Consider the following 15,178-nt stretch of genomic DNA (forward strand, 5'->3'; position numbering starts at 1 on the left):
ATTATGCAGCTGTTAAAAAGAATGAGGCAGGGGGCACCAGGGTGACTCAGTTGGTTAAGCATCCAACTCTTGATCTCAGCCCGGGTCTTGATCTCAGGATGGTAAGTTCAAGCCCCAAGTTGGGCTCCTTGTTGTAGAGCCTACTTAAAAAAAAAAAAGGGGGCGCCTGGGTGGCTCAGTCGGTTAAGCGTCTGACTTCAGCTCAGGTCATGATCTCGCAGTCCGTGGGTTCAAGCCCCGCGTCGGGCTCTGTGCTGACCGCTCAGAGCCTGGAGCCTGTTTTGGATTCTGTGTCTCCCTCTCTCTCTGACCCTCCCCCATTCATGCTCTGTCTCTCTCTGTCTCAAAAATAAATAAATGTTAAAAAAAAATAAAAAAAAAAAAGAATGAGGTAGATGGTTATGGACTGATGTAGAAGGATTTTCAAAATACAGTGTTAAATAAAGCAAGGTACAGAGCAGTATGTCAAATATATTGTCACTTGTGTAAAAAAAAAGGAGAATATCTACATATATGTTTATATATGCATAGAATCTCTCTGGAAAGATACACAAGAAACTGGTAACATTGATTGCCTTTGGGAAGAAATCCTGGGAGACAGAAATAAGAGAGAGAGGGTCTTCCTGCTATACACTGTCATGATCTTTTGAATTTTGAACTATATTTATGTGTAATCTGTTTCAAAAATAGCATTTTTCATATGCATGTGGCCTGGAAGTTAGAAAACAGGGAACCCAGGTTAGTCCTGAAAAATGGTGATCACTATTATATGTGGACATAGAAAGAGCGGATGGAGTAGAACAGTCCGGGAGCAAAGTTTTGTAACTTCATAAGTGAAACTGTTCTTTTGGAAGTTGGATTATATATCAGTGAACGGAACAGACAAATATCCCGGTCTTCATGGAGTTTATAGGGATGGAAGTGCCCGGAGAGACAAGCAATACAGGGACTGGCACACGGGGAGTGCCACAGGTAGATTGTGTTATTTAATAGATTAGTTAGATAAAGTTCACTGGAAAAATTTGGGCAGAGAACTCTAGGAAATGGGGGAGTTGGCCATGTGGACATCTGAGGGGGTAGCATCCTAGCCAGAGAAAATAGTGATGCAGGGGCCCCAAGGCATGAGCAGGTCTGCCATGTGGAGGAACAGCAAGGACACCAGTGTAGCTGGAGTTGGAGTGAAAAGGAGAGCAGCAGATGAGGTGGGAGAGGTCATGGGGCCAGATCACATAGGACCTTGTTATTGCCAGCCTTCAGTGACTTCTTAGGTCTTGTTATGTTGCACTTTTATTTATTGTAGCACTTAACCATCACTTCAACCGTACGAAAGAGGTACAGTTATTTTACCAATTCTACAAATGAGAGAATTTTTAGAGAGGATCAGGTGCTTGCTTGAAGATACACAGCTAGTAAGCGGAAAACTAGGATTTAAGCCCAAGTCTGTGATTCTAGCCTGGACATTCATCCTTATGCTCTTCTATGTTCGTTAAATGCTAAGCGAGAACCAAGAAAAGGCTTTGAGTCCACGCTTGGGCCACTGCTTAGAAAGAAGAGTAAAGCTGAGGGAACAGAGTCCACAAAAGATGGAGGAGCCCAGTGGGTCAGAGCTGGTTGGACCTCTTTGTGATAAACCTGGAGGCTCTGTGGTGTAGTTTAGCAAGGCAGGCAGAGTTCCCTACCCCAAGCATGTGCCAGGAGGCACAAGTTGAGCTAGGGAAAAAGAAGCAAGGCTTCAAGGCTAAGAGAAGTGTGAAGCCATTTGGAGTGTGATGACCACAGACTGTATCTGATTTCTGTGAACCAGCCACCTCTTAGCAGGTGATGACATGAGAAAGTGACAGTTGACTTAGTTTCTCACAGAGAGCACTGGTGCCGAATAAACAAGTTTAAATTGTCGGGAGAGGGCAAATTTGGTTATCTGGCAGCCTTGCTCAGAGTGAAGAGATGGTCTCATAAAGGAAGCTGACCTGAAGAGTGAGGGGAAAAAAACGGGTGGGTTTGTACCTTAGCAGTGACTGATAGGTTGTTTAAATGTTCAGCTTTCTTTCCACCTTCCATGCTTGGTGTGAACATGCATTTTAAATTAATTAGTAGATCCAAGACAAACCAATAAAGGATCTTTAAAAAAAGATCTGTTACTAGAATATCACTGTACCTAAATACTGTAGTTGTCTGTCTCTTCCATTTCACAGCCAATATTTAACAAGTGCCTACTAAGTACTGGGCACTGCTCTAGGTTTGCAGCAGTGGATAGGATACACAAGGCCTCTGCTTGCACAGAATGGGGAGGGGAGAGGCTGAAAGTAAAACTGTGAACAAAATGTAAACGATATCAGGGGTGCCTGGGTGGCTCAGTCGGTTAAGCGTCTGACCCTCGATTTGGGCTCAGGTCATAGGAGCCCTGTGTTGGGCTCTGCACTGACAGCACAGAGTCTGCTTCGGATTATCTCTCTCCCTCCCTCTCTACCTGTCCCCACCTCTTGCTTTGTGTGTGTGTCTCTCTCTCTCTCTTTCTCTCTCCCTCTCTCTCTCTCTCTCTCTCTCTCTCTCTCTCTCTCTCTCACGTAGTAAGTCTGTGCAGCAATTTGAGTGTGCTGCCCTGGAGAGTGAATGGGGAGTATTTTCAGTTAGATGGTGAGGGATGCCTTTTGGAAAGCAATGCTCATGTGCTGCTTGTGTTCACAAGTGAAAATGTCTTTTTCTTTTAATGTTGCGCAAATCCATTCCCTAAGTGAGATTTCTCAAAATATCGGTTCAATTGATATGTCCTTGTTTGGGGAGCAGTGTTTTCTGGTGGGGAGGGAATCCTACAAATGTTTAGATAAGGATAAATTCTCCTGAAGTAGTTATCTCAAGGTGATTGGCAAAGACGTGAATTTGAAGTAGGCTCACTGTACACAGTGAATTTTACCCAACCACATGAAAGATAAAGCTAGTACATCTCTGTGCTTATTATTGTTACTTTTATTATTTTAAATGATGAGGCTGCGGGTTGCAGAAAGTTCTTTTTAATGTCCAGTGGGGCGTCCTATGTTAAAATAACCTCAGGCTCCTCTGTTAAATAGGGAAGATCTATCGTGTCTTTTCTTTCCCTACCACACAGACAACAAAGAGGGCAGCAATTAGTATCTTTAGACTGTGGTAAAATAACCCTTTGTCCTAAATGGAAAGCAAAGCTGGTCCTATTGAAGAACAACAAAGGGGAAGGCTGAAGGACATGATATGTAATGCAGCTACTTGAATGTCAAATCACAGGGTGCAGATCAAAACAGAGCAGCTGTTGAGGGCTGCCTTGTCACATATTTCTTAGAATTTATGAGAAAAGCCACCAAGGGTCTGCAGTTAACAAAAGCTTTCAGCAAGTAGCAAGTTTGGTTGCCCTGTTGGAAGTTAGGTGCCCTGTTGAGAGGCAGGCTCCACTCTCTAAGTGTGGTTAGCTATGTGGGTTTGAAATGAATGGATAGAGTGGCTGAATTTATTTTCTTCCCATGTGGCAAGTCTGGATGTTAAAGTTGTATCCTTCAGGAGCAGTGTTTCCTAGTACTTTGGAGAGACTGACAGATGCTCAATGTTCCTCAACATTATGGCCCACATTTCTGTATTATTACCATATCTGCTATTTCTGTTTCAGCTTAGAGGCATATACGTGTGAACTGCTTAAGAAGCATCTGATTTGTTCCAGACATTGTGCATTCTAGATTGTATTTTAGAATTGCATTCTAGACTATAACATAATTCTCCCGTATTCTGGAGAATACATTCCTGTAACATTCATTTCTTTACATTTTTTTTTAATATTGATTTATTTTTGAGAGAGAGAGCACAAGTTGGGGAGAGGCAGAGAGAGAGGGAGACACAGAATCTGAAGCAGGCTCCAGGCTCTGAGCTGTCAGTCCAGAGCCCAACACAGGGTTTGAACTCACAAACTGCAAGATCATGACTGGAGCTGAAGTGGGATGCTCAACTGACTGAGCCACCCAGGTGCCCCTGCTGCCCATTTTATAATGGTTGGTTGGATAGTTTGGATATTAACCCCTTATCAGATGTATGATTGGAAAATATCTTTTCCCATTTAGTAGGCTGCCTTTTTGTTGTGTTACTGGTTTCTTTCACGGTCCAAAAGATTTTTCATTTGATATAGTCTCATTTCTTTATTTTAGCTTTTGTTTCCCTTTCCTCAGGAGACTGGTCAAAAAATTATTGCTAAGACCAATGGCAGAAAGTTTATTTCCTGTGTTTTTTCATAGCAGTTTTATGGTTTCAGATCTTACATTCAAGTCTTTAATCCATTTTGAATTTATTTTCATATATGGTGTAAGATAGTGGTCCATTTTCATTCTTGTGCATGTAGCTATTTAGTTTTCCCAAAACCATTTCCTGAGAAGACTGTCTTTTCCCCATGGTATATTCTTGTCTCCTTTCTCATAGATTAATTGACCTTCTCATTTTTTTTTTATTTTTTTTTCAACGTTTATTTATTTTTTTGGGACAGAGAGAGACAGAGCATGAATGCGGGAGGGGCAGAGAGAGAGAGGGAGGCACAGAATTGGAAACAGGCTCCAGGCTCTGAGCCATCAGCCCAGAGCCCGACGTGGGGCTCGAACTCACGGACCGCGAGATCGTGACCTGGTTGAAGTCGGACGCTTAACCGACTGCACCACCCAAGCGCCCCCCTTCTCATTTTTTTTAAATGTTGGTTTATTTTTGAGAGAGAGAAAGACATGAAGGGAGGGAGGGAGGGAGGGAGGGAGGGGAAGAGAGTGAAGGAGACATAGAATCCGAAGCAGGCTCCAGGCTCTGAACTGTCAGCACAGAGCCCGACACAGAGCTCGAACTCATGAACTGTGAGATCATGACCTGAGCTGAAGTTGGATGCTCAACCAATGAAGCCCCAAGTGCATCTTGACCTCCTAAACATGGGTTTACTTGTGGGCTCTCTGTCCTATTTCATTGATCTCTGTGTGTCTTTTTTCTTGCCAGTACCATACTGTTTTGACTGTTATAGCTTTGTAGTATAGTTTGAAATCTGGCAGCTTGGTATCTCCTGCTTTGTGCTTCTTTCTCAAGATTGCTTTGGCTCTTTGGGTGATGTACAGCTTTTTCTGTGGACATAGGTTTTTATTTCTTTGGGGTATATAGCTAGAAATGGAATTGCTGCTGGGCCATGTATTGATTCTTTGATTAACTTTTTGAGGAACTGTTTGCCAAAGTGGTTGCACAATTATATATTCCTCCAGCAATGTATGAGGGGTCCATTTTCTCCAAATTCTTACCAACACTTGATATTGTCTGCCTTTTTAGTTATATTAGTAGTGGTGAGGAAGTACCTCGTTAGGGTTTTCATTTGCATTTCTCTAATTATTAACACTCTTAAACATCTTTCCATGAATTTTAGCCACTTGTATATCTTCTTTGGGGAAAAAACCTATTCATATCCTTTGTTTTTTTTATTGTGGTGAAAAACACATGTGAGATCTACCCTCTTAATAAATTTTAAGTACACACATATGGTATTAGTGTTGTATAGCAGATCTCTAGAATTTTTTTTATGTTTGTGGTTGAAACTTAATACCATTGAATAGCAGCTCCGCATTTCTCCTCCTTCCCGGCTCCTAACAACCACCACTCTATTTTGTTTCTGTGAGTTTGACCACTTTAGATACCTCATGTATGTGGAATCATGCAGTATTTGTCCTGTGACTGGCTTATTTCACTTAACATAATGTCCTCTATGTTTATTCATGTTGTCACATATTGCAGAATTCCCCTCTTCTTAAAAGTTGAAAAATATTCCATGATATGCATTTACCACCTTTTCTTTATCCATTCATCTGTCATTGAACATTTAGGTTGTTTCTACTTGGCTGTTGTGAATAATGCTGCAGTAAACATGAAAGTATAAACATGTCTTTAAGATGGTGATTCCAGTTCTTCTGGATAAATATTCAGAAGTGGGAATGATGGTAGATCATATGGTGTTTCTATTTTTAATTTTTTAAGGAACCTCCATACTGTTTTCCATAGCAACTGCACCATTTTACCTTTCTACCATCAGTGTGCAAAGTTTGCACTTCCAACATCCTTGCTAACAGTGATTATTTTCTAAATAGCCATCCTAACAGGTGTGAAGTGATACCTCATTATGGTTTTGATTTACATTTCCCTTATGGTTAGCAGTGTCGGTCATCTTTTCATATACTTACTGGTCATTTTACATCTTCTTTGGAGAAATGTCTATTCATAGTCCTTTGCTCATTTTTAAAATCAGATAATTTAGGGTTATTTGTTGTTGGGTTTTTTGGGTTTTTTTTTGTTGTTGTTGTTGTTATTGAGTTATAGGAGTACTTATTTTGGATATTAACCGCTTTTCAGATACATGGCTTGCAAATATCTTCTCCTGTACCATAGGTTGCCTTTTATCTCTTTTGATTGTTTCCTTTGCCATGCAGAAACTTTCTACTTTGACGTTACCTGCTTTTCTTGCCTGTGCTTTTAGTGGCCTATCCAATAAACCATTTCCATTACCAGTGTTATGAAGCTTTCCCTTTACATTTCTTGTAGGAGCTTTACAGTTTTAGATCTTGCTTTAAGTGTTTAATCCATTAAAAAAATTTTTTTTTAATGTTTTATTTATTTTTGAGACAGAGAGAGACAGAGCATGAGCAGGGGAGGGGCAGAGAGAGAGGGAGACACAGAATCCGAAGCAGGCTCCGGGCTCTGAGATTCAGTACAGAGCCTGACACAGGTGTCAAACTCACAGACCGTGAGATCATGACCTGAGCGGAAGTCGGATGCTCAACCGACTGAGCCACCCAGGCGCCCCACATCCATTTTGAATTGATTGTTATTATGTATGATGTAAGATGGGGTGCAGTTTCATTCTTTTGCATATGGATATCCAATTTTCCCAGGAGCTTCTGTTGAAGAGACTATCCTTTCCCCATTGTTTGGTTTTGGCACACTTCTTGAATATCATTTGACCATGTAGGTGTGGATTTATTTCTGTGCCCTCTATTCTGCTCTGTTGATTTATATGTCTGTCTTGGGTATCCCAATACCATGCTGTTGTGATTACTGTAGCTTTGTAATGTTTAGAAATCAGGAAGTGTGAGACCTTCAGCTTTGTTCTTTTTCCTCAAGATTGTTTTGGCTTTTGGGGTCATTTGTTGTTGCATTATAAATTTTAGAATTGTTTTTTTAATTTTTAATTTTATTAATTTTTATTTTTTAAAATTACTTTTTATTTTATTAAAAAAATTTTTTTTAGCTTTTATTTATTTTTGAGAGAGACAGAGCTTGAATGGGGTGGGGGGCAGGCAGAGAGAGAAGACGACACAGAATTGGAAGCAGGCTCTAGACTCTCAGCTGTCAGCACAGAGCCCCATGTGGGGCTCCAACTCATGAACTGCGAGATCGTTACCTAAGCCGAAGTCGGACTGGCGCCTCTATTATTTTTTTATTTTAGAGAGAGAGCGTGCAAGGAGGGTAGAAGAAAAGAGGAAGACAGATAATTTTTTTAATTTTTTATTTTGAGAGAGAGTGAGCGAGAGCGCAAGTCAGGTAGGGTTAGAGTGAGGGAGAGAGAGAATCCTAGGCAGGCTCTGCACTATAAGTGCCTGATGTGGGGCTCAAACCCACAAACCATGAGATCATGACCTGAGAGAGAGAGAGAGAGAGAGAGAGAGAGAGAGAGAGAGAGAATCTTAAGCAGGTCTCACCCTCAGCACAAGCCTGACATGGGCTTGATCCCACAACCTGAGCAGAAATCAAGAGTCAGACACTCAACCAACTGAGACACCCAGGAACCCCTAGAATTGTTTTTTCTATTTCTGTAAAAAATGCCATTGGGACTTTTATAGGGATTGCATTAAATCTGTAGATTGCTTTGGGTAGTATAGACATTTGAACAATACTCAGTCTTCCAATCCATAAGGATTTATTTTCCTTTTATTTGTGTCATCTTTAATTTATTTCAGCAGTGTTTTAGTACACAAGTCTTTTGCCTCCTTGGCTAAACTTCTTCCTAAATAATTCATTATTTTCTATGCCATTGCAAATGGGATTGTTTTCTTAAATTTTTTTGACTGTTCTTTGTTAAGTATGTAAAAATGCAACTGATATTTAGATGTTAATTTTTTTAATCCTACAAATTTGCTGAATATTAGTTCTAACTGTGTGTGTGTGTGTGTGTGTGTGAGAGAGAGAGAGAGAGAGACAGAGAGACAGAGAGAGAGAGAGAGGAGAGAGGGAGAGAGGTAACGGGTTTCTACATATGATATGTCACCTGCAAATGAAGATAATTTTACTTCTTCCTTTCTTATTTGAATGCCTTTTATTTCTCTTTTTTGCATAGTTATTCTAGCTAGTACTTCCAGTACTATGCTGAATAAAAGTGGTTAGAGTGGGTATCCTTGCTCATTCTTGATCTTAGAGTGAAAGCTTTGTTTTTCACCAACATCGGTATGATGTTAGCTGTGGGATTTTCATCTATGTCCTTTATGATGTTGAGGTAATTTCCTTCTATTCCTAGTTTGCTCATTTTTTAATTGGGTTCTCTTTTACCATTGAGTTGTAACATTTCTTTATATATTCTAAATACAAGCCCTTTATTAGGATTTTCAAATAATTTGTTGCATTACATGGGTTGACTTTTTACTTCCTTGATGGTGTCCTTTGAAGAACCAGTGTTTTTACTTTTAGCTTTATGATGCACTTAATTTTTTGAATATGGTATAAGATCAGGGTCCAAATTAATTCTTTTGCATATGGGTAACCATTTGTCCCAGCATCATTTCTTGAAAAGACTGCTCTTTATCTATTGATGGTCTTGGCACGCTTATTAAAAAGCAGCTTACCATAGATGGGTGGGTTTATTTGTGAATTCTCAATACTGTTTCATAGATCTATACATCTATCCTTATGCCTATATACTGCTCAGATTATTTTTGAATGGTCTTTTCATTTTTCCTCACTAGCTGAGTGACCTCAGAAAATTTAGCTTCTTAGCCTCAATTTCTTTATCTATAAATTGGAAATAAATTATCCGTCTCCCCTTAGGATTGTGGTCAGGACTAAACAAAAATATAATAAAGCTCTTAGTTCAGTGCTTATCACATAATGTTCAGTTGAAAAATTTTTTTTGAAGATTTATTTATTTTTGAGAAAGAGCACAAGCCAGGAAGAGGCAGAGAGAGAGGAGGACAGAAGATCTTAAGCAGGCTCTGCACTGACCGCAGCCAGCCGGATGTGGGGCTCAAATTCATGAACCACGAGATAATGACCCAAGCCAAACTTGTATGCTCAAGTGAGCCACCCAGGAGCCCTTAAAAAAATAAGATCACTTAAGATCATGACCTGAGCTGAAATCGGACCGTCAACCGACTGAGCCACCCAGGTGTCCCCCTGCAATTTTTTTCAGTGTTTTTTTTATGAGAGAGCTCAAACAGGGGAGGGGCAGAGAGAGGGGGACAGAGGATCTGAAGCATGCTCTGTGCTCAGCAGTGAGCCCAGTGGGCTCAAAGCACAAACTGCAAGATCATGACCCGAGCCAAACTTGTACCCTCAACTGAGCCACTCAGGAGCCCCTAAAAAATTTTTAATGGAAAAAAATGCTTAAAAAATTTTTTTTAAACATTTATTTACTATTGAGAGACAGAGACAGAGCATGAGCAGGGGAAGGACAGAGAGAGGAGGAGACACAGAATCCAAAGCAGGCTCCAGGCTCTGAGCTGCCAGCACAGAGTCCCATGTGGGGTTCAGCCTCACATACCGTGAGATTGTGACCTGGGCTGAAGTTGGAAGTTCAACTGACTGAGCCACCCAGGCGCCCCTGGAAAAAAGTTTTTAATAGAAATCTGCTTTCCTTTAATGTTTCCTTTCCTTCCAGCTAATCTTCTCTAATTAAGACTGTTCTACTTGTGAATGTAAGAATTGATGTACCTTGATAAGAGATTGAAATATTCCTCTACCACTACCAGGATTCAACAACTTCTTACCTGAAGAGAATGCCATTTTCTCATACGATCCCCTCCCTCCCTTCTGCCTCCTTTCTGCCACCGTGTATCTCTAGGGCCCTGTATTTAAGGTCCGGCACTTTGCTGCTTTCCCACCAACCATAGCACAATAGCACTGGCCTAGTCTTCTCCATCCTTTTCCTGCGTCCACACTGTTAAAACAACATATTGATCATCCTGTTTCTGAACCTATCTTCTGTGATACCCATGTCTATTTTGTTGTCTACCAGCGTTAGGTTTACTTATTGCAACAATTACATCTCAAATTTTAAATCCTGAAATTGTTGGGACACCTGGGTGGCTCATTCAGTTAAGCATCCTGCTCCTGACTTTGGCTCAAGTCATGATCATATTGTGAGATTGAGCCCTGTGTCGGACTCTGCACTGACAGTGCAAAGCCTGTTTGATATTCTCTCTCCCTCTCTCTGCCCCCACCTCCCACTTGCTCATGCATGCATGCACTTTCTCAAAATAAACATACATACATATATAAATTCTGACATTCTCTTTCTTAATCACCCTCCTTACCTTTCACTTATTCACAATGAATTAGGATTAGATTCTGACTTCTAATTCCTCAGCCTCTCCGTTTTCCTTGTCCATGGCCTCTCTTCTAGTGCCGTTTGCTTTTATGTAAGCATTTTTGGACAGTGATTCAATGAGACAGTGTTTTTCATTCTAAGATCTCATGGTCACCTGAAAGCAAAAAATGCCCACTATCGACTTTATCTGTTCATCTCCTCAAGATCCTAAGCATTCATTGCTGAGGAAAGCCAAAAAGCCTTCCCAACTTGTTCCTGATAATCTTGTTTAGTTCTTTGTTGGGTTCTCTCTGATGCTAATATTACACACACACACACACACACACACACACACACACACACACACACACACACATTTTAAATAGTCTCCATGCCCATGAGGCTTGAATTCAAGAGTTGCATGTTCTACCCACTGAGTGAGCCAAGCACCCCTCATACTAATATTATTCTTAGTCTCTCTGTTGGTTATTTGTTTTGTCTGCAAATCAGTGAGGATCTTCCCATCCTAAAATATCTCATTCCTCAACCTCTTAGCCTTGTTTCTTCATATCTGTAAAGAGTACTGATTTGGTGCCCCAGCCTTTGAGTTTGTATTCATTCCCTAAAAATTAGGCTTTGTGTGTATGGAGGGTTAACATTGCAGCCCCCAGGTTGCTATCTTTAGGAGAGCCTGCCTGCAGAGTTGGCTCCTGGCTGGAGCCTGGGAGCTTGGCTTTTGAAAAGTTGCATGTTTTTCAGATAACACTGTTTTGCCTGCTTGGGGCACTGAATGCTTGCTTTTCTTCTGGAGTCTGGAATTTTGATAGTTACAGTTTTGATTTTTGTGCCTACATGAGCCACCTCCAGAAAAATACTTTTTGACTCTGAGTCTCAACTGGGTTTCTGTGGGTAGAAAGACTGCACAACATGTACGGGAAGCCTGTGTAGATTCTGCCAGTCTATGTGATGTTTTTTTTCCTTGCTAAACCTGTTGTGTATCTATTCTCTAGAATCAACTATAGCCTGAGTCCCATACATCCTAGTCAGTCTTTGAATGTGTAGGTGGTTGTGGGACCTGTGACCATGTCCTTCCTTGCCACCCTTAATTATCTTTCTTGACTTCCATAAGAAGCTGCGGTCATATTTGACTCCTTGTTCTCAGTTCCCTCATTCTCAATGATTCATTTGGCAGACATTTACTAAATGCCTGTATGTGCCAGGCATTGTACTCAGTATACATTCATGAGTGACGCCGTCATAGTGCAGCATATAGTCTAGTGGGAGAAATCAAAAAGCAGATGTTACATGCTGAGGAAAGTTATTGTGCCGTAAGAACAATTGGAAGGGGAGATGTACTTCAGGAAGAGTGGTCAGTGAGGAAGTCAGTAGGGTGGTCTGTGGAGACAGCAATGATGCAGGATAAGTTCTGTTTGGTAAAGAACAGAAGCAGTACTTTACAGCAGAGAAGAGCATGTGCAAATGTTGAAAAGGCCAGTTGGATTCAAAAGGAGCCTGGTGTGGCTGGAGCACTGTGAGAAATGGGACAGGAGAAAAGGAGGTTGGAGAGTTGTAAGGTACAGATCATTTAGAAATTTGTAGGTCATGTGTATGTATACACACACACACACACACACACAACAGAGTATTACTCAGCCATAAAAGAATGAAATCTTGTCATTTGTGACAACATGGATGGAACTAGGGGGTATTATGCTAAGTGAACGAAGTCAGAGAAAGACAAACAGCATGTGATTTCACTCATGTCAAATTTAAGGAACAAAAAAAGAAGAGAAAAAGATACAAATCACAATACACATTCTTAACTATAGAGAACAAATTGATGGTTACCAGAAGGCAGGTGGGTCAGGGAATGGGTTAAATAGGCGATGGGGATTAAGGAGTGCACTTGTCACAATGAGCACTAATACAAAGAGCTGTATCACTATACTGTACACCTGAAACTAAAATAACCCTGTATGTTAACTATACTGGAGTTACAAGTTAAAAAAAAAAAAAAAAATTGAAAGATTATTCTTAAAGTTATGGAGGAGAACGGATTATAGAAGAGTAAGAAGGGGAGAGCCTAGTTTGGAGATTACCACAGTGATGTAGGTGAAAGATGATGGTGACCTGGGTCCAAGTGATGGGTGAGGGCCCTTTGGCCCTAATCCTGATGCTACTGTTTGACATTTTCAAAGGAATAATGGTTACATTTCGGAAATTTAAATGGTTCTTGGCCCAGTTACTATCACTGTGATCTGGAGCTAGTTAGTTCACTTACCTGTGCCTCAGTCTCCTCATTTGTAAAAAGGGTATAATGAACTACCTATTGTGATGGTTGTTGTGAGGATTAAATGAGTTAATATCTAAAAAACATTTGGGCACTAGCTTGCACACTCAGGTGATGGGAAACATTAGTTCTATTGTAGGACTCCAGTCTCCGTAGGTCACAAACTGATCCTCCTCCAGCATACAGACTCTTTATTCTGACGTCTCCAGTTCTATTAATGGCATTAGCTAGTGATTCCAAACTGCAATCATATTTGACTTATTCTCAATTCCCTTATCACACTGCAGGCAGAAAGTTAGTACTTAGTAGCAATCTCTAATTTTATTTTTACTTCCACCTGCACATAAAGTGAAAGTTACAACTTCTTTTATTCACTTATCAACAAATATTGAGTACCTATTATGAGAGTCCAGCATTTGGACTAGATTCCTATTCTAATCTTTTGTCCTTCAGATAGAATTCCTGCCATTTGGTCTACACAGGACTATATTTGAAGTTCTTCCACAATCTTGATAAGAAATGAAGGGAAAATTCCTCTACATAATCAAAATGGAGTTTCAAAAGATTCTCAGTGAAACAACTGAAGCCACTAAAAAATATCCAAGTACTATCTCACATTTACTGACTTTACCAATTATGAGTGCAAACAAGGATTCAAGGTCATTGATATGAAAAGGTAAATGGTATAAGCTATCCATCCCAAAGTTAACGGTAGCATTAACCATTCCTGCCTGTTCTCTAGCACTGCATCTTTATGCTTAGTGGATAGATAGCATCTATTAATACTGTATACTTATTTAGGTTTTAACTTTGATTATCAAATATTAAATAACTGACTTCTGAAGCTGTTCATTTTCATGGAAATTTAATTACATTACAACTGGTTTTGAAGCTCATTTTCTCTTCTGGGTCAAGAAGGTCTAAACTCTCCTGATGAGAAGGACTGCTGGAGGATAGAGTGTATACATAGGGAATCACAACACTAAGTTACAGAATCTATACAGGCAGGCACATAAGGATGTATAAAGCATGGATGATACCAAAGAATTTATTGTAAATGTAGTGGCAAATACATTGCAAATAATCATCATTAAAAAGGAACTAGAAAATTACACATGTTTAAAGTATGTGCTTTTTTCCCACCACCTTTAAGTTATGGCTAGTACCAACATTTTAAGTACTGAAATACTTAATGGGATGGTCGATTTTCACATAATTTCATGACTGTATCTTCATCTTAATTTTTAAAGCAGTTGACCATGACTTTCAGTTTCAGTTCTTATTCTCTGTTTTTATCAATTCTGTAATGATCTGTAGTATCTTGTCATCTGAGTGAAACAAACAAAAACCATGAACAAATTTATCACTGGCTAAATTCTCAATGTATACACATGTGACCAACAGGCACACTTGATTAAAAGATTCTTTTAAGTTAGAATGCAATACTAATTTCAACAAGATTCAAACAAGAGATGCCCACATAACAGAATTTGTTGCACTACAAATATTATTAATTATTGTTACCATTATTCCACACCTTACTTTGACAAAAAATAGGCTTAAGGCCCAAAGAGATGATGTGATGTAACTATTTGTCCTTTATTAGGAATTGTTTCTTTAAAAATTCCTTAAAGGGGCGCCTGGGTGACTCAGTCGGTTAAGTGTCTGAGTCTTGATTTCAACTCATGTCATGATCTCACAGTTTGTGGATTTGAGTCCTGCATTGGGCATTGCCCTAATGCAGAGCCTGCCTGGGATTCTTTCTCCCTCACTCTCCTTCTCTCTCAAAATAAATAAATAAACTTAGATCTTATGGTTGTTTTTTTGAAAAGTTTATTTATTTTGAGAGAGAGAAGGAGCGCTGGCTGAGATGTACTGCAGGGGTTACTGGTTGTTTCATGTTCCTCAGAAGATGTAGGGATCTCCACAGCATGGGCAAGGAGGAAGGAAATCGTTTGTTTCCTTTGGACTAAACATGAAACAATTACCTTTAACAGCAAAGTGCTCTTGAAGAGGTGTCAATAGGTAGGTGACAGATCTCTCTACACAACAAAGGTATCAAACACCAATTAATTTGACAAACAGAGCAACAGAGGCCACATTATTTGCTAAGGAGGTTTTGTTAACAGATACTTCTACTTTTAACCAGTTGCTCTGATACTGTGACTTCCTAACAACTTCTTACTACTCTTTTTACATAGGTGTAATTATCAGGGCTGTAATACTGAAATTCTTTATTTTAGACACTTCAGTGAAGGAATGCCCTGAGTTTCAGTGGTTGCAATGGGAAATTCTGATAACTGGGACCATGGCCTGACATTCAAATTCTTAGGGGCTACTATGACATTAAAAAA

At 39.9% G+C, this 15,178-nt stretch overlaps 1 protein-coding gene across 2 annotated transcripts in view; it reads right to left on the reverse strand.

Moving 5' to 3' along the window:
• Nucleotides 1-13,856: 13,856 nt before the first annotated feature.
• The window catches only part of DHX29 (DExH-box helicase 29), a 46,621-nt gene continuing 45,299 nt past the window's right edge, over nt 13,857-15,178 (reverse strand). For both annotated transcript variants that reach the window (XM_006927733.5, XM_003980963.6), the window contains exon 27: nt 13,857-14,152. In XM_006927733.5, coding sequence (XP_006927795.2) covers nt 14,097-14,152 — 56 coding nt within the window. In that variant the 3' untranslated portion in view covers nt 13,857-14,096. The remainder of the gene's footprint in view (nt 14,153-15,178) is intronic.

This window comes from Felis catus, chromosome A1 (assembly GCF_018350175.1).
Source record: "Felis catus isolate Fca126 chromosome A1, F.catus_Fca126_mat1.0, whole genome shotgun sequence".
Lineage (NCBI taxonomy): Eukaryota > Metazoa > Chordata > Mammalia > Carnivora > Felidae > Felis > Felis catus.